Source organism: Pan paniscus, chromosome 13 (assembly GCF_029289425.2).
Source record: "Pan paniscus chromosome 13, NHGRI_mPanPan1-v2.0_pri, whole genome shotgun sequence".
Taxonomy (NCBI): Eukaryota; Metazoa; Chordata; class Mammalia; order Primates; family Hominidae; genus Pan; species Pan paniscus.
The window spans coordinates 84,199,336-84,220,235 of record NC_073262.2 but is presented as its reverse complement, the minus strand read 5'-3'; the positions used below and the strand labels follow the sequence as shown (position 1 = coordinate 84,220,235).

At 36.0% G+C, this 20,900-nt stretch overlaps 1 protein-coding gene across 4 annotated transcripts in view; it reads left to right on the top strand.

Annotated features, from left to right (window-relative positions):
* Nucleotides 1-20,900, top strand: part of CERKL (ceramide kinase like) — a 121,585-nt gene that overhangs the window by 87,890 nt on the left and 12,795 nt on the right. For 2 of the 4 annotated variants that reach the window (XM_063595218.1, XM_003823540.5), the window contains 3 exons: nt 3,983-4,046; nt 11,418-11,560; nt 20,482-20,556. In XM_063595218.1, the coding sequence (XP_063451288.1) occupies nt 3,983-4,046; nt 11,418-11,560; nt 20,482-20,556 (282 nt within the window). Of the gene's footprint in view, nt 1-3,982; nt 4,047-4,593; nt 4,672-11,417; nt 11,561-20,481; nt 20,557-20,900 lie in introns of all 4 variants that reach the window. The other 2 variants (XM_034954601.3, XM_034954603.3) reach the window with 2 other exon arrangements.

Genomic DNA, 20,900 nt, shown 5'->3' with positions numbered 1-20,900 from the left:
GAGGCCACATGGTTCAATTTTCTCCTTGTGGGTGGAGCACAGGTGTGTGGCACTCAACTTTGGCTTGGCCACCTACACTAGAGGCAGAGTACGTTGTTACTGGACAATACTGTTTGACATTCTTATGAATGTTCAGAGTTACTGTACCTTTGGGCAGATTAGAAAAGGCACCTCCTCTGTGCTGACTTAACAAAAAGGTGCCCTTTCTTCCAGGCTAATTCATCCTTTGCTTATAAAACCATTTTAGTATGCATATTGGCTCAATATTTATGAAAAAATATTTCATACTTTCAAAATATTCATATTTCAAAAATATTCAGCCCAAGATCACTAGATTCAGCCTAAAGTCATTTGTTAGATTGCAAATCCATCATTCCCGTTAGCCAAGTACCTTTGTGCTAGGCATAAACTATACAAAATGAGAACTTGTGAGCTGACATTTGCCTCTTTGTAATTTTTATGTGCTAGAGTTAATGTTATCTCTTGTAGTAATATGAAATAAATGTGCCCCATCTATTGTATAAGAGTCATTGAGACATTTGAAGACAGATATCCTGTCTGCCCCTCATCTCTTGTTCACGATAGGTACTTCCATCGCCTTCAGTTACTTTTTGCATTAACAGAGCTGCTAGACCTTATCATGGTCATTATCATACTCAAAGACATTTATCTGAAGGAAACCTTGATCTCTGCCAGCTCAGGGCTCTTGGGAGTGCCTAGTCACCAGATAATTTTACCTCCTGGGCAGAGTTGTCAAGAAGGTGGTGTTTGTTATCATTTTCCCCTTCTTTCTCCTAAAATCACGCTTCTAACATGGCTGTTAACAAGCCTCTTTATAGTGTTTCTCTGGTTGTTTATGGCTCTACTTGAAGCCTTCCGTTTCTTGGAAATGCCTCTTGCCTTTCTAAATCTTACCCAGCAGAAAGCTAGGCCATCTAATGAAACTGTGTCACAAAAGATTCCAGTAGCCTGAGGCATCACTCCTTCCAATTTTACCTGCATTTTAATACAAAATCTGAAAAGTAAATGTTCATGCATCATATCTAGCTAGAGAGAAAGTTAATTCTGTGTAAAAGATTCTTTTTATTACCTCTTAAATAATTGTGGGTATATATGGCCAATCCTGTTCCCAGCATTCAGATGTGAGTTAGGAAGTTGGAACTTTATACCTGGGGACGATGAAGACTCACTAATGGGGTATATACAAAAAAGTGATATGATTAAATATGTATCTGAAAATGGTTATTCTGGCTAGAGTGGGGGAGAGGTTTGAGGGAGACAAGATAAAAGGCTATTGTAGTACAGGTGGAGTATCCCTTATCTGAAAGGCTTGGGACCAGAACTGTTACAGATTTAGGATGTTTTTAGCTTTTGGAATATTTGCATTATACTTAACCACTTCAGCATCTCTCTAATTTGAAAATCTGAAATTGAAAATACTCCAGTGAGCATTTACTTTGAACGTCATGTCATTGCTCCAAAATTTTTAGATGTTGAAGCGTTTTGGATTTTAGATTTTCTGGTTACAGATACTTAACTTGTCTACACATGAAAGATATTTAGTGATCAGATCAATCAGCTAATTTAGGGAATCAGCTGGGAGAAATGGAGGAATGCTATGGCATAATTTAAAGACAGAAACAACTGGCCTTGGCCATGGAGTGGTTCTGGAGAGTGGAGGAAAGGGACACTCTAGAAAGAAGTCATTTTCCTGTCTTGGGGTGGATGATGGAACACAAAAAGAACAATATATTTGAGAGGGAATATATTTGAAGGTATACATAATGGATTCTGTTTTGAGCTTACTAACTTTAAAGTACCTACAGGACAAGAAAGAAAATGACATTTCAGTATCATATCCCACACTAGAATTTTATCACCAAACCAAGAAATGTTTCCTTATGTCCAAATCAAATCTCACCTGATTTTATTTCAGGTGATTTTCTCATCAACATTGAATATCAACCTTAAGACTTTCTCCTCTTCCTGAGGAAGTTGCATTTGCACCAAAGAGGGGAGGGGGAAATTCCCAGCAGTGAGAATTGTGTTCAAAGACCTGTAAACTGTGAAGGCTTCACATCTCCTATTTAGAAAGAGCACAGGTTGGCAATCTCATAGGAAAAGGCAAATAGATGAAAGAAGAGGCTGGGTTACATTTTTTGAAATTACATTTATCTAGCAATACTTTCTTTATGTTTGTTTGTAGGGGGATGATTTGAATCTGGCTGTCACTGATTCCAGGGCCCACAATAGCCCGTCTAAATACATATTTGGTCCTTTCTACTATATTTAAATAGTAATCCAGATCACTCTTTATCCTTTTGCCTAACATTGTTTTTTATAACCACCTATTACTTCATATTATAATTCATTATTTCATTAGCATATATTGTCTATCTCCAGAATGCAAATTCCTGAGGCCAAAGACTAATTCATTTTGTTCATTTTGCTAATATATTTTATAGATGTAGATAGTCAGGTTCTTTTCATTTTGTTTCTTTGTTCTAGATTTTTGATTTTATTGAACTTTTACAATGTTACTTAAAAAATTGCTATTTTCAGACAGGTTGCATTAGTGTATAATCAAATTCCACCCACAATATCAAAAAAAGACTATTACAAATTAAAAAAATAAAAATAACATTCAATAATAACACAGTTCTAAAGCTCATTATTGGATTTGAAAAACTTTACCAATGTAAGCTTTGGTATAAAAGTAAGGCTTGGTGAACTGATTCTTAGCATAAATATTTTTTCATAATATTCTTATTTTTAATGTGTATATGTAAGATGTTTTATTTTGCATTTTAAGGTTGTAAGTACTTGCTGTAGTTATAAATGAATGATCAGCACACATCTTCTTTGATAACCTTTCAACTTTATTAATATTAATGTTTCATATGTAGTTTTATTATGGCTTTCTTCTGATTGGAATTTAATATAAAGAGGTTTTATTCATGTGAGTGTTAATGGCATTTTGAATAAGCTATGGGAGAATTACAATGTAACACTGCTGGATACAGAATGATTCTTTTAGACACCAAGACTAATAATTTTTAACAATATCTAAAAACATTGTAGGAAAAGCTTGAACCATGCTGGCACCAGGGACAGACAAGCATGAAAGATTAATGTAATCTTGCATATAATGACACACATTCTTACACAAAAAATCCATCTGCAATGTCATGTCAGTCAGCAGAAATCTTTGATGGGTGGATACAGCTGGGCTGTCTCTTCTGGCAGAGCTGCCCTGGAAAATGCTAAATGTGGTTGTGATGCTTGGTGCCATCTGCAGTGTGCCCGTTTATCCTGTCTTCCCTGGCATTTACGATACTGCATAGGGCATCAGTGACTGTGGAGACAGCGATACAGAGTGACAGATTCATTTCCTCGGAGGGTCTGAGCTCTGGTGGGCCTGTGTGCCACCCTCCTTCTTGGGTCTGGGTCTCTTATAACTGGTGTTGGCTTTACTTTGTATTTTCACATCCAACTCTTCCTCTTTTTAGTCTAACAGTTCCAGTACACATTCTTCTGGTTTGTAAATCTTACACTAACCTTTTGACTAATTTATTCATGTAAGGTTGCCAAACCGATTTAACATTGACTGTTCAATGCCAGCTAATATGCCTTATTTCCAAAATACTGCTTCTCCTAAGCCTCTGATTTAAAGGACATGTGTCTTATTTAGGGAATACTAAACAGGCACCAGGATAAATTGGGTAACCACTATGCGTGGGATATTCCCAAATGACTTATGTAGTTGAAACAAATATATGACCTTCTCTTACATAAAGCTATAAAACATCAGGCCAGTAACACTTAGTCCTCTTGCCCATGATTAAAATATAAATATTCAAGAATAAATGTTGTTTTATGACTTGACCATATGTTTATCATATTATTTTGCCAGAACAAGTTAAAAAGTGTGATCATTGTTTAAAACTTTCACTTTGTATATGTGTGTGTGTTTTTTTAATAGTAATGGAATATGAAGGGCACGCTCTGTCACTGCTTAAGGAATGTGAACTCCAGGGATTTGATGGGTAGGTTATATTATTAATCAATATATGTTATATCATTTATGTATTAAATACCTTCACTAGTTTTAGCTATATATTTGGAACCTAACATTTAAAAATATTTGTAATGTATGTACTTTGGCTCTATCTTGTTCATATCTATGTAATAATAATTAATGATAATATGACATGGTCATCTATCTCTCAGGATCTGGCATAGGAAAGCAAAAAGAGGAATCTAATTATTAAAATACTGGGAAATGACAGTGTACTACTCTATACTTACTAATGTGCATACATTTGCATCTATAATTATTTGCTTTTACCATATATCTAGAGAAGCACTAATGGAAGATGTTATACTGGTCATATGGCATAACTATATGATGATCTTCTTTTGCAAATTAATTGATAGGTTTAATAGCTACCCATTGGTTAATTTGTCTGTGATAGATTGAGGGAAGATATTTTATAAATACAAGTAAATAAATACATTATTTCCAGAAACAATAAGAAATAATTTTAATTATCTCATAATGTAGTGACTACAATTTAGGTATGTTATTCACAGTGGGCATCGGAAACCATTGTTCGTAATACATTGGAGTGTACAGAGGTTGTTCACTGGCATGCAAACGTTAGAACCAAGGCAAGTGATATAAATTTCATTGCCATTTTTAAAAATTAGGTGAACCAATTTGCTAAAGTGTTGGACTGATGTGTAAGACTAAAACATATTATATTCCTTTAGGGAAGTTCTTTTTACGTGAGTAGATATTTGAGAATTTAAAAAGTTGACAAGTGTGTGAATTATTTGTGTTACATGGTGATGGGCAGGGGGCAAAGACCCATAAGGTCAGGAAAGGGAGTTAGGTCTGTACTTTTACCAAAGTGAAAGGCATTAACCTTCCCAAAGACTGATTTGAATGTGCTGGGGAGGGAAGTGATGCAATCAAAATGGAGTATTGGCAGGGCTGTTTTTCAGAAATGTTTATTATTTATTTATTTATTTATTTATTTATTTATTTATTTATTTATTTATTGGATGAGGAGAAAACAATAGCTGTTGAGAAAGAAAATGTGGTAAGTAAAACATGATTTTTCCAAAAGGAATCTAATTGAGGGAAGTAAATCTAGATAGCAATATTATATAAGCATTGGGAATCAAAAATATGGGGTAGGAGATTACTTCAGAACTTTATACTTAGAGGTAGACAAAAACATTAATAGGCTTCATTTAGAAAATTGTCTTACAAGTATACAATTTAAGAAAAGTCCTTGTGGGAATCATGCATACCAACTACCTATTTGAATATGCTGCATAGCCCCTCACTAGACCTCATGAGTACATGAAGGTAGCTGCATTGCAAATGAGTCCCTGCTTCAAAACTTGATTAAAGAATGAGAATAAAGATATCACAGATATTAAACTTGGTCTTACACAGCAGCATTACAGAATGTTCTGCTGAATGCAGTATCTATCAATATGTTTTACTGGTATTTGTACTGGGTAAAGGGATGAAAAGAACTTCGCAGAATGAAGAAGACGATTGCTGAAGTGTAGTACAGTAATATTTTTCTCTTTACCTGAACATATTTAATCCTTATTTATTTTTCATGGCAGGTGTTGTTATTTCTCAGTGTAGAGCTAAAAGATATATAGATTTTTCAGTTATTATATTTTATAAACCAAATAGTTTGGCCTAACCATTATATGAACTGAGTTATGTAAGTGTTTCTAAACTCTATGGCATGCTGATTTATTTCAGACTTACAATAATTTCAAATTTCTACTGAAAGTCATCTTCCGTGTTCTAAGACTCTTTAAATCAGGGGTCCCCAACTCTGAGACTGCAGATGAATATCAGTCAGTGGCCTTTTAGGAACTGGGAGGCACAGTAGGAGGTGAGTGGCAGGAGAGGGATCATTTCCGCCTGAGCTCCACCTCCTGTCAGGTCAGCAGCAGCATTAGATTCTCACGGGAGTGTGAACCCTATTGTGAACTGGGCACGCGAGGGATATAACTGGTCATGCGAGGGATCTAGGTTGCGTGCTCTTGATGAGAATCTAATGCTTGATGATCTGAGGTGGAACAGTTTCATCCTGAAACCATCCGTCTCCCACCCCACCCTGCAGTCCATGGAAAAATTATCTTCCCACAAAAAAAGGTCCTTGGTGCCAAAAAGGTTGGGGACCACTTTAAATAGCTTATTTATTTTTGTGGGGTCAGTTTTCCCAGTAGAAGCTGATATGGTAGTTGGAGTAATTATCTTAATAAACTGGCAATTTTAAGTCACTGTACTTAGAATTACATAGAGAGATATATGAGGAGAATAATAGAAACAGTTTCTTCAGGTAGTTCAAAGGAACAATTCTCTTGCAAGTAAAATTGTTTGAAAATGGAATATTCTACATTGGTGAGTTTTCTATTCCTGAACCTGTTCTAAAGAGTGGCTAAAGGAAAATTTTGGGGGAAATTTATAGAAAAGGTGCAGAGATGAGAGAAGGTTAACCCCAAAATGCTATGGCATTTTGATGAGAGACAGACTCAAATTTCTTTAAGAACTTTGGCCTAAAGCACCTCCGTCTGACACTAGTGGAACTATTAATAGGGAGTGATTAGGAAATCACCTAACAGTTTGGTTTCTAGATACAGGCTGAAGAAGTTAAGAGCCAAGAAAGATTCTATGTATAGTATTTAGTAAAGCAAAACAATTTGGTAAGTAATGTTTAAGAAATGCTATTTCCTAAGATTTTGGAGTTGTATTTATTTTTTTTAATGAATTACATATGTTTCTATGAGACATCTTGTGACATTTCTAAACCCAACAGAAACAGTGTATCAGCACTTATGACAGCTGGTTCTCCACTGCAGTGTGTCCTAGGAAACACTCTAAGATCCACTGTTAAACCTTATGAGAGCTTCAGATTCTATATTGCTCCCTATTTTACTGGGCATGAGTAGGAAGTTTTAGGAAGGAAAATAAAAGAATATCAGCTGCATAGACTTGAAGCAGTAACACTTGCATTTATAAGTGTGAGTATAGTTTTAAAAATCTATAGATTTTATGCAATTGTAAATATATGAATTCCTCGCTATTAATATTTGTTTCAGAATTTTTAAAAAAATTGTTGAGTTACTTTTCTCTTGTTCATTTCACCATTAATTAGACCCATAATGTTCTAGACATTATTTGGATTATATTGACATTTTATCAGATTGAACATATCTGTATTACTTAGTAAGGTAAAAAGCAAAAACAAAAACACTTTTCCAGAAAGAAAAAAACTGTGAATCAAAACTACAATAATATATTGAACATTTCATAGATGATGGGTTCATAGATAAGTATAAAAACATTCATTAAAAAAATCTTTATCACTCTTTAAAAAAGGATATATTATCACCCAGTGTTTCTTTTCTAGACAGAATAATTCTGTTTGGAGCCATGGCAAGGAGTTTACTTATTTTAAAAACAAGATTTGTCACATGCAAAGGATTAGTTACTCTAAGGTTTATGTTTGAGAGTGACACAAGTGTGATTAACGCACTATAAATGATTGAATACTTTGCTTTTTGCCTTTCTTGTATATTTAGACTCTTGTGATATTTTTGTAAGAAGCTGTTGATGAAAAAAGCCAAACTGTAAAATATTTAAAGAGGTTTATTTTGAGCCAAATATGAGTGCTCATGGCCTATGATAACCCCAGGGGTGTCCTGAGAACATGTGCCCACAGTAGTTGGGTTACAACTTGGTTTTATACATTTTGGGGATACAGAAGTTATAGCCAAAGACATAAATTGATAAATGTAGGGTATTCATTGGTTTGGCCCAGAGAGGTGGGATATCATGGAGCTGGTGGGAAGGGGAGCTCACAGATGAATTCAATGATTTTCTGATTGTCAGTTGGTTGATAAGCTTTGCTGAAAGATTAGAAGTCAGCAGAAAGAAATGCTTGAGTTAAGATAAACGGGGTGGTGTAGGCTGGGTGCAGTGGCTTAGCAGTGGCTCACACCTGTAATCCCAGCTCTTTAGGAGGCCGAAGAGGGGAGATCACCTGAGGTCAGGAGTTTGAGATCAGCCTGGCCAACATGGCAAAACCCCGTCTCTAGTAAAAATGCAAAAATTAGCCGGGTGTGATGGCGTGTGCCTGTAGTCTCAGCTACTTGGGAGGCTGAAGCAGGAGAATCACTTGAACCCAGGAGGCAGAGGTTGCAGTGAGCTGAGATCACACCATTGTTCTCCAGCCTGGGCAACAGAGCGAGACTCTGTCTCAAAAATAAAATAAAATAAAAAATTATAAAAATAAAGATAAATGAGGTTGTGGAAGCACAGGTTCTTGTTATGTAGATGAAGCCTCCAGATATCAGGCTTCAGAGAGAACAGATGGTCAATACCTCTTATTAGGCCTTAAAAGGTATCAAACTCTTAGTTAAATCTCTCCTGGATCAGGAAAAGACCTGGAAAGGGAAGGAGATTCTCTATAGAATGCAAATTTCTCCTGGAAATGATAGGTTTGCCAGGGCCATTTCAAAATATGTCAACAAAATACATTTTGGGATAAAATACTTTGATTTCCTCTAGGGCCTGCTATTTGTTATTTAATGCTATACCAGAGTCAGGTTGGAGTTGGGGATCTTATTGCTACCAAGTCTGTTTTGTAAGTCTTATGATCTATTTTTTTTTTTTTTGAGATAAATTCTCACCCTGTCACCCAGGCTGGAGTGCAGTGGTGCAATCTCAGCTCAGTGCAACCTCTGTCTCCCAGGTTCAAGCAATTCTCCTGCCCCAGCCTCCTGAGTAGCTGGGATTACAGGCATGCACCACCATGCTCAGCTAATTTTTTGTATCTTTAATAGAGATGGGGTTTCACCATATTGGCCAGGATGATCTTGAACTCCTGACCTCGTGATCCACCCTTGGCCTCCCAAAGTGCTGGAATTACATGCATGAGCCACCGCGCCTGGCCAGTGATTTACATCTTAATGTCAGTGCTGGCCATTTGCGCCTAAACTCCAAAAGACAAGAGGGTATAAGTAGGCATATCCAACCTCCCTTCCTGTTATGACCTGAATAGTTTTTCAGATTTTCTTTGTGACCTTCATGGCCAAAAGGGGAGGATCCATTCAGTTAGTTGGCAACTTAGAATTTTATTTTTGTTTTACAAAACTTATTTCCTAGGTTGAGTCACTGTACCTGAACATGATCTGAATGATTGAATAGTTGTTAACATAAATAAATACATATTTTTTCTAACTCACTTAATTTCACACTGGTTCTACTGGTAAACTTTTTCAAAATAATAAAATTCTCATAAGGCTATTTTTATTAGGTTTCATATATAGAAAAGTTATCTAATATATTGAATAATATTGCAGTTTCTAAGGCCAAAATGTCTTATTTCAAATCCCTGTTCTATTACTTACTAGTGGTACAATCTTGAAAAAGTTACTTTATCTTTCTATGTTTTAGTTTCCTAATCTGCAAATTGAAGGTAATATTACCTATTGCATACAGTTATTTCTCCACTTAAATGAGTTAATACATGGAGAGTGCTTAGGAAAATGTCTGATATATATATATAGTAATTATTCACTAAATATTTCTTTATTGTTATAATTGTCATTTGTATTAGTTTCAAAAGATTTAACACAGAATGTATTATGACAAAATTTCAGATGTTTCAGAACATGCTCATAGGGAGGCCACCTCTAATAACTCTAGCAATATGTTAACATATGCATGACGCTATAATTGTATGCAAGATTCTAGGAGTTAAGTGTTCACATCCTATGTATGTAAGGGTCAAGTTCTTTGGTGCTAAATTAGATTTTTTTGGGTATGACTTTACATAGTCTTTTTGGTCACACCCATATGTCAGCATTTAGACAGCCATGGATTGAGAGTTACGTTTAAGTTCATAGATTAGAAATCTCATGGAGATTTTTGAAATCAGGTAAGTTTCAAGTCAAACCTTGGTTTTTTCATTCATAAAGATGGGACTGTGGCCTATTTTGCAGACTTCTGAGGATTTAATAGAAATTAGTAAACACACTACCTGATATATAGTTTGTCCTTAGGAAACATCATTCCTTTTCTCTGAATAGGTGGTCACATTGTGAATCTCTGGAATCAGTTTAGACATAAGAATAAAACACACCTAATCAAACATGACCTGGGTCATATCTTGAGTCTTCTAACCAGAGTAGACTTGGATTGCCCGGGCTATGTGGAGCTAGCGGGATGAGGAAGATGGGGACTAGAGGGAATAGATGGCCGAGAGAAAGATGGTGGGAACTGACTGGAAAGACACTTTGAGCCTTTGGTCACCACCCTCCAGAGCTTCCTAAACTTAGAGAACCAGTAACTACTGCTGACTGTGGCCCATAGACAGTTTTGTTTGAAATAGTGTTTTTAAATATATTGAATGCTAGTTGCTAGTATTTACAAATTAGGAGACTGAGCCTTAAATCAGAATCTCTGGCTTCTCTAGAAAAACCAGATCTGGGTCCATTAGGCCTCACACGTGATGTGAGTGGGCCACAGCGAAGAAGTGGCTGCGCCTTTAGATTGAGCCTACTCTTCCATTCCTGCTGGGTCCTTGTAGCCCTTGAGTTGTGACACCTGCTTTCACTGAGGCAAAATCCACTTTCCATTGGGTTAACTGGTGACATTTTAATACGTAAGAATATTTTGCTTCTTTTGAACACAAATGATTATGAAATGAATTTCTGGTACTTATGTGTTATTTTAATGGATTCTGCCCCCATAGTCTACTTGACATAAAGTCTTAAAAAATATACTAGTAGTACTATCTAGAATCAAAGGCTAATAATATTACATCTAGAAGCACCGTATAGCAATAATGTCAAGGAGATGAAATTCAGGTCAGGTTTGTAATTACTACATTCATATACTAATGATAATTAGCAGTTTCTTAAAGCTTCATATTTTATATGATTTTTATTGCTATCTGTCTTTTCAGAGCTTTATTGAGAATTACCAGGATTTTAAGACTTTGGTTGGTGTTAGTTAAATGAATTGCAGGTGACAGTATTATTAACAAAAAATGAGAATGATATACTTTTGGATGTTAACAGAGCAAAACGCTGGTCAGATGTGAGTTAACATGTTCAAAAATTTTCATATCTCTTAACACACTTAAAGCTATTTTGTCTATGGGGAATTATCTAGTTATTACATTTGTGAAGTAAACTTACCTGTGTTGTGTTTGTGTCTTACCCATTGACACATATTAACATGTTTGAAGGTACATGTGAGCAGTTATGCACATAGACTACAAATTAGTAAACTATTTTGAAGTCTAGATTTCATGACTTATTACCAATCATTCTGAAGTTTTGCCTTCTTTGCTTGATTTGTATTTTTCTAGTGTTGTCTGTGTTGGTGGAGATGGATCTGCTAGCGAAGTAGCCCATGCTTTGCTTCTGAGAGCTCAGAAGAATGCTGGGATGGAAACAGACCGAATCCTGACTCCTGTCAGAGCACAGCTTCCACTTGGCTTAATACCAGCAGGCAAGGGAGTGGCTACAGATTCATTAAACTGACCCTTCTCCCTCTTTTCCTTTCTTACTTGCTAACCTAGACAGCACAACACAGAATTAATGAACAGACTTTGAAAGATCCAGACTTCTGGCATCCCCACTAGCAAATGTGAGACTTTTGACAAGTCATTTAATCTCTTTGAGCCTTATTTTTCTAATCTATAGAATAGGGATCACAGATATATTATTCACTTTATTACAAGGTTATTGTAGTACTAACGTTTGGTTTAGTAAAGGGTTTAATATATAGTTAAACCATCAGTATATGGAATGGTTATTATTCTCCCTTCGCATAAAAAATCTGTTGATTACACAGTACCAGGTAGGAAGTTTCAAAACAGGGCCACTCCAGTCTAGCTGCTTACAATTCCATATGAGGTGAATATGGTAACTTGCATAATTGACGTATAACCAGATAACCTTGAGAATGCCAAAATTATTTGTGACTGGAAGGGAGGATAAGGTTTGGAAGGGTGAGATTCTTAAGGGCAAGGCTTTTTAATCTTTCTACTCACTGCCATTTTTCAGCATCTAGAATAGACTATGCCACAGTGATGCTCAGTGAAGCCTATTAAGTGAATGCATGTAAAGAAGACTTTATATAGTAAATGACACTTGGATTAGGTCTTAAAATGGGTTGGAGCTGGCCTGAAAAGGTGAGAATGAGTTATTTTCTTGGCTGCAAAAGTAATAAAGCAAAGGCAAAACCCAGGAGTGTTTGAGGAATAGTGAAAAGGCCATTCAGTGGAAGATAATGGTATCAAAATAGGCCCAACCATGGAGGCTCCTGCATGCCACAGTAAGGGCTCTGAATTGTATTTGATAAGCAGTAGGGAATAATGGGATGTTTCAGAGCAAGGGGGCAACCTGATTGGAGCTTGTTCCAGGAGGATTCATTTTGCCTCACCATGTGGAATGATTAGAGGATGGGAGCAGGAGAAAGTAGAGGTCAGAGACACGGAGAACCATTAGAGCAACACTGTGATCCAGAAAAGAGGGAAACATCATTCAAAAGCTGATTGTATTACACAATCACTCATCCCTATTTAACGAATGGTGCTGGGAAAACTGGCTAGCCATATGCAGAAAGCTGAAACAGGATCCCTTCCTTACACCTTACACAAAAATTAATTCAAGATGGATTAAAGACTTAAACATTAGACTTAAAACCTTAAAAACCCTAGAAGAAAACCTAGGCAATACCATTCAGGACATAGGCATGGGCAAGGACTTCGTGTCTAAAACACCAAAAGCAATGGCAACAAAAGCCAAAATTGACAAATGGGATCTAATTAAACTAAAGAGCTTCTGCACAGCAAAAGAAACTACCATCAGAGTGAACAGGCAACCTACAGAAAGGGAGAAAATTTTTGCAATCTACTCATCTAACAAAGGGCTAATATCCAGAATCTACAAAGAACTCAAATGAATTTACAAGAAAAAAACAACCCCATCAACAAGTGGGCGAAGGATATGAACAGACACTTCTCAAAAGAAGACATTTATGCAGCCAAAAGACACATGAAAAAATGCTCATCATCACTAGCCATCAGAGAAATGCAAATCAAAACCACAATGAGATATCATCTCACCCCAGTTAGAATGGCGATCATTAAAAAGTCAGGAAACCACAGGTGCTGGAGAGGATTTGGAGAAATAGGAACACTTTTACACTATTGGTGGGACTGTAAACTAGTTCAACCATTGTGGAAGACAGTGTGGCGATTCCTCAGGGATCTAGAACTAGAAGTACCATTTGATCCAGCCATCCCATTACTGGGTATATACCCAAAGGAATATAAATCATGCTGCTATAAAGGCACATACACATGTATGTTTATTGTGGCACTACTCACAATAGCAAAGACTTGGAACCAACCTAAATGTCCAACAATGATAGACTGGATTAAGAAAATGTGGCACATATACACCATGGAATACTATGCAGCCATAAAAAATGATGAGTTCATGCCCTTTGTAGGGACATGGATGAAGCTGGAAACCATCATTCTCAGCAAACTATCACAAGGACAAAAAACCAAATACCGCATGTTCTCACTCATAGGTGGGAATTGAACAATGAGAACACTTGGACACAGGAAGGAGAACATCACACACTGGGGCCTGTTGTTGGGTGGGGGAAGGTGGGGAGGGATTACATTAGGAGAAATACGTAATGCAAATGACGAGTTAATGGGTGCAGCACACCAACATAGCACATGTATACATATGTAACAAACCTGCACATTGTGCACATGTACCCTAGAATTTTAAGTATTATATATATATATATAATATACATATACAGCCTTATGAATATTCATATATATATATATATATATATATATATATATATATATATATATATAAAGGAAAATTAGGCAAAATAGCATTACTTGAGGTACTCAATAGCCTGGCAGAGTAGACATTAAGGGTAAGAGAGACTGGACTTGAATTTCAGTTTGGTACTTGACTTTGGGTGGGTAATTAGCCTTTATTAGTCTTGATTACACATTTAAAAGGTTTAATAAGGCCGGGTGCAGTGGCTTATACCTGTAATCCCAGCACTTTGGGAGGCCGAGGTGGTGGATCACCTGAGGTCAGGAGTTGAAGACCAGCCTGGCCAACGTGGTGAAACCCTATCTCTACTAAAAATACAAAAATGAGCTGGTCATGGTGGTATGCGCCTGTGATCCCAGCTACTGGGGAGGCTAGGGCAGGAGAATAACTTGAACCTGGGAGGCAGAGGTTGCAGTGAGCTGAGATTGTGCCACTGTACTCCAGCCTGGGCGACAGAGCGAGGCTGTCTGCAAAAAAAAAAAAAAAAAAAAAAAAAAAGTTTAATAATGTCCATCCCCATAGGGCTATTACAAGAATCAACTTTTAAAAAGTCACACATTATCACTAAAAAAAGCAAAATATTTTTCCCTATGATTATAGAAAATAATGCACATTGTTGAAAAAAATTCATATTTTGATAACCCTATTCATTTACTATGGATTTTAGAATACTTAGTATTGTCGATAAGTTGACAGAGCATAAGATATTCAAATGCCCTTTTAGAGTGTAAAGTCTTTCAGAAAGTCAGAATTTAAAAGGAGAGAGATGTTCAGATATAATCTGATAATTCTAGAGTATATAGGAAAACCTAAAATGGTTTCTAAGTAGAAGACACCAAGATGATTTTGACTCAAAGAGAAAAATGATGCATTTTGGGCCATCTTTTCATGGCATTTTATTTCTTGACCTTTTTGCTTTACTTTAGTAGTTCTGACTATAATGGTGGAAACTTTCCAACATTTCCTTCCATGCAAAGTGGATGTGCTTAGGACACTTCATTAGTACTTAAATTCCTGAGGTCATTCATTGACTGCCATACATCAGAAATAGAAAGATGGGTGTCCCTACAGGTATGCCTTTGACATAAATTTGGTGGTTGGCTATAAAAACTGGTGGTTATTCTTATGTTTTAGTATGTAATTCAGATTTTATAAAGGAATAGCATTTAGTTTTATCACTATTATAATTTTGAAGAGTATTTCTGATTTGGGGAGCATTTTATGTATTCTTTGGATATTTGTAGTAATGCCATTTTAACATGTCTTGTTTAGAAGACACAGTATGCTGCCAAAATTCTGGTCATTGCATAGGAGTTCTAGCATTCTAATTCCATCTAATAGGAGGGGAAAGTCATGTGTGGGGTATATTTAATATGAAGACTGTATGCCTAGTCAGGGCTTTTGATAGAGAATGGGAACTAGAACTAGGCAGGAAGTTTTCAAGCTGAACATGAGGAGACAGTGTGCCTTTGAAGCCATTTGCCTCCTGGAGAGAGACACCCAGAGGGAGAGTGTTTAGTAAATTAATCCACTGAGCCAACAGACTAAGCTGCTGAATTATGGTTAGACTCAAATGGATCAGATGTGGAGAAGCCTGTATTTGAACTGCTGGCCATTAGGAATGGTGTTTGTTGCTATGGGAACTGGTGCTAAGGAACTATACTGAGAGACTCTGATTAAAAGGGGGAGGGGGAATGGAGAAAAAAGCCTGAGAGGACATAAAAATAAAAAAGCAATCCAGTTGTTGTAAAACAAGGCTCAAGCCACATACTGATGGCTGTGAACCATATATTCCTATAGAGTTTGCATAAATAAATTCATGCTTTCCAATTAATTTGAGGAGAATAAAATATTGCCGAGGGACTGTTAATTTCTATGATATTTCAGGCAAAGAACCAAAGTGTAGGTGCCGTTTTCATGAGAATTTTAGATATGCTTGACTAGGAAGTCATTACATCACATTTATCTGTTTGGATGTGGGAGACATTAACAGCCTTATGAATATTCATGGTATCTGGTTAATTAAGTTAATTGTTCTGCAGAAGTGCTTGCACTTCCAAGGACAATTTTTTTTTTTTTTTTTGCCTCCATAGTTGCTCCCTGGTATTTCATCAGTAATTCTTTACATGAACTGCTACTTCTGTCCTTACTTTTTTGTATTTGGAACATTTTAGCAGCTCTCAGGAGGGAGTGGTAGGCAAAGTTTCTGGTAGTGTTAAGAAAAATAACTTTCAGGCTAATTAAAATGTTTACCTTGAGGTAGAACATTTATAGCTTTTGTGAGAACATTAAAATTACGCCATTGTTATTTATGTGAGCAGCATGTTCTTTTGGCATGTAGACATCTTTTCAAATAGAGTACAGTTTCCTGAAACAAAATGTAATCCATCTTTCAGATTATCCCAACAAAATATAGAACAAGCTATCGTTTTGCAATTTTACATATACGTTCTCATAAACTTTCCTTTTTTCTTCAGAGTGTCAAAAACCACATTTAAAGACTAAGATACAGATTAATGAGTAGTCAATGACTAAAATAATTTTCTGACTTCTAGTCATGTCTGTTATCACTGCCAACTTCTACAGAATTAGAGAAAAGTTGCAAAGCCTGAGAAGACATAAACAATTTTGAAAGCCATCTCTAGCATTCTAAAAAAATTTTGTACTTGGGCATACTCACCATACTTCAAACTCACAGGGAATAAATGGTCTTTATTTTCTTAAGTCATGATATGTGTCATTCTCTATTGCACATGACATTACATTATGTTTTTTAATAGCCTTTCTAGAGGAATGCTTTTACGGTCTACTCATAATTAACCATGGTAATGGAGGAAATGTGTTTCATGGAGTACTGTAATCCATCGATAATCCTAAATATCTGACTCTAACTATGTGGCCTCCTCCAAAATCTTTACCACAAATCTGATTGGGAAGCACAATGGATTGACTGTTTCTTCCTTTTCTCCCGATCCATTCCAGATTTATTAGCAATTAGATGGTCAAAGGGCAGGCTGTAGAGGGCCACAAGATCATTGGAAAGACCTGGATAAAGATCCACTGAGTAACAGGTTTCTACACTACTTGTTCTCAAAACTTAGGGTCCATAGACTCACCTTGTGAACTTGCTAAAACAGAGATACCTGGGTCCTCCCTCCTCCAAACACATTCTGATTCCATGAGTTGGAGGTAGAACCCAGGAATGTACGTTTTTAACAAGCTCCCAGGTAATGATGCTGCTTGGACCATGCATTCCAGAGGAGTTTCTCACCAAGTCACTGTGCATACAAACCACCTGGGGATCTAATAAATTGCAGACTCTGAATCAGTGTGTCTGGAATGGGGCCTGAGAGGCAACATTTTAAAAATAATATTTTTTTTACTTCCATTAATACTGCTATTACTTTTTTAATACCTATTATCCTTATTTTTAAATGGACAAAAATTTTATATATTTATTGTGTACAATGTGATGTTTTGAAACATGTATACATTGTGAAATGGCTAAAGATAAACATGCATAAAATTGACATAATGATCACATACTGATTTTACATTGAGAACACTGAAAATCTCCCTTAGAAATTTCCAAGTATATAATGCATTGTTACTAACTATTGTTTTAGCCTGTTCTCATGCTGCTATAAGGAAATACCCAAGACTGGGTAATTTATAAAGGAAAGAGATTTAATTGACTTGCAGTTCAGCATGGCTGGGGAGGCCTCAGGAAACTTACAACCATGGTGGAAGGCAAAGCAAGGCACATTCTTCACAAGGTGGCGGGAAGGAGAAATGCTGAGTGAAGTGGGGAAGAGTCCCTTATAAAACCATCAGATATCATGAGAACTCACTCACTATCACAAGAACAGCATGGGGGAAACCACCCCCATGATTCAATTACTCCTACCTGGTCTCTCCCTTACATGTGGGGATTATGGGGATTAAAATTCAAGATGAGATTTGGGTAGGGACACAAAGCCTAACCATATCAACTATAGTCACTAGGTTGTATAACAGATCTCTTGAATTTATTCCTTTTATCTGAAATTTTATATCCTGGACCAGTATCTCCCCAATCCTTCCCACCCATTAGCCCCAGTAACCACTATTTTACTCTTCGCTTTTATGAGTTTAAGTTTTTCAGATTCTACATAAAAGTAAGATCATGTGGTATTTGTCTTTCTGTGCCTGTCTTATTTCACCTAGCATAATGTCCTCCAGGTTTATCCACGTGTTGTAAATGACAGGACCTCTTTAATGCCAAATAGTATTCCATTGTGTATATAAACAAGCTGATTGTCCCTAATCTGAAGACTTAAAATCCAAAATGCTACAAAATTAGAAATGTTTGAGTGCCAGCATGATGCCACAATTGGAAAATTCCACACCTCATGTGACGGGTAGCAGTCAAAGTGCAGTCAAACCTTTGTTTCATATAGAAAAATATTTTAAATATTATATAAAATTATCTTCAGGCTATGTGTATAAGATGTATAAAACTTTTATGTTTAGACTTGGGTCCCACCCCCCAGATATCTCATTACACCAACAGTGTAAAAGTATTCCCATTTCTCCACAGCCTTGCCAGCATCTATTGTTTCTTGACTTTTTAATAATCGCCATTCTGACTGGTGTGAGTGTGGTTTTGATTTGCATTTCTCTGATGATCAGTGATATTTAGCTTTTTTTTATATGTTTGTTGGCCACATAAATGTCTTCTTTTGAAAAGTGTCTGTTCGTATCCTTTGCTCACTTCTTGATGGAATTTTTTTTTTCTTATAAATATGTTTAAGTTCCTTGTAGATTCTGGATGTTAGACCTTTGTCAGATGGGTACATTGCAAAATTTTTCTCCCATTCTGTAGGTTGCCTGTTCACTCTGATGATGGTTTATTTTGCTGTGCAGGGATTGTTTTCTTGATTTCTTTTTCAGATAGTTGTAAGTGTACAGAAATGCTACTGATTTTTGTGTGTTGATTTTGTGTCCTGCAACTTAACTGAGTTTGTTTATTAGCTCTGACAATTCATTCATGGAGCCTTTAGGGTTTCCTAAATAAATAAGATCATGCCTACAAACAAAGGCAATTTAGCTTCCGTCTTTATGATTTGCAAGCCTTTTCTTTCTTTCTCTTGCCTAATTGCTCTGGCTAGAACTTCCAGTACTATTTTAATGACAGTGGTGAGAATGAGTATTATTGTCTTCTTGAGGAACAAGACATTGTTTCTCAACTCATGAGAGTAATTTTAATAAGCACTCAAGTATTGTCATTCCTGTTTGACAGTAGGCCGTATTTTGAGTAACAAGGGTCACAGCATAACTTGCCTTTTGGTGAATCAGTTGGAACCAGTTTGCCATTTACTTAAAATAAACTTTTCTTTGCACTGGTATTACTAGAAGTAATTGTGTTTATTTATAATTAATAATAATTAAATATGCTTATTCTTAGTTACCTAAAAAATTATGATATTAATGACCTCTTGGTTGATAATGGCTAAGCTGCCTCAGCTTCTCCAATTTAGCAACCCAAGTACATATCAGTTCAAAGTAATGCAAATTGAAGCAATTATGTATGATCACATAGGAATGCTTCTGATTAACAAAATCCAGAGGACTGGTCTTTGCCTTCATAACTGGAACACACCACATCCATGGTTTCACAGCTCTTGGCTATTATTGGACTTACTTATTATATTCTTTAATTCAAGAAAAATTGTAGCTTCATTCATTCTGTTCTTAATAATTTTAAATTCTCTTTAGCCTCCTGGGAATGGGAAGGGCTAGCTGGTATAGTCCCCTGTATCTCAGATTTCACTTACACATAAACATTAAAGGGGCCTGACTTAGGGCGCTCTTTGCCTCTGTGGACTGGTGGGGAAAATTCAGGTGTGTCTTAAATTCTAATAATCATGAAAATTAGAAATCATAATGTTTCAAATACAAATCTTCATACATGGGAAATACAATTGAATTAAACATTTTCTTCAATGTAGGAGACATTTGTCAGATAACAGAGGGGATTCTCATTTGGCTAAGAGCTTACCTCTAAGATTCATTAAATGTGTTTAGAGCATATTTTTTGTAGTTTGTAGTTATTTTATTTTTCTGAGTTATTATTTGGATTATTTTCTCTGTTATTTATGTATGCATTTGTCTCTGCTCCCCAGAGGCACCCTTTTGCTGTTGATCCTCATTTTGGCATTGAAGCTAAAAACCCATTCATTAAGGTTGGGATGGAGTGGGCTTTGATATAGCTAGCATTTGGGAGGTAGAAAATAGACATTCGTGATCAAAAAAGCTGTAAGCGGTTACTATAAACTATTTTTAAATTTCTAAGTATTTTAAATATTCAACAAATGTGTAGACATTTGATGTGCATCTATACTGTGAATAAGAACTTAAACTTCTAATATTCACATTAACTTTCCTGATTTTATAAATTCTCTTTTATTTTTCATCTGAACATTGCAGAATGACATCTACATAAAGTAAAAGCAAATGTTAATTTGAACACATTCTACCCTAATAGTGCATGTTTTAAAATTGCTTTGGCAGGATCTACCAATGTATTGGCACATTCTCTTCATGGAGTTCCTCATGTGATAACTGCAACATTGCACATTATAATGGGTAAGAATTCTTCCAAAGCAGCTCATATTTTATAAGGAAATGTTGATTTATATAAGGAAGGCCATCTTATTTCCATCAGACTTTAAGAAAAGGCAGGTTCTTTGTCTCTTAGAGTAATGTTTGACTAAAAAACCAAAAAGCAATGCTTTACTATGTGGATTGCCTGTCTTTTCAAAATACTTGCTGTGTAAAGAGCAGTAAATGAAGTTTTATTGTAATCTCTATAGAAAAAAATTATTGTAGTGTGCTCAAAATAATAATTTTATAACCAGATGAAGAACATTAATGTATACTCCTTAAGTATATCCAACACTGATGTAGGACTGTACCAAGACTCTAGGACT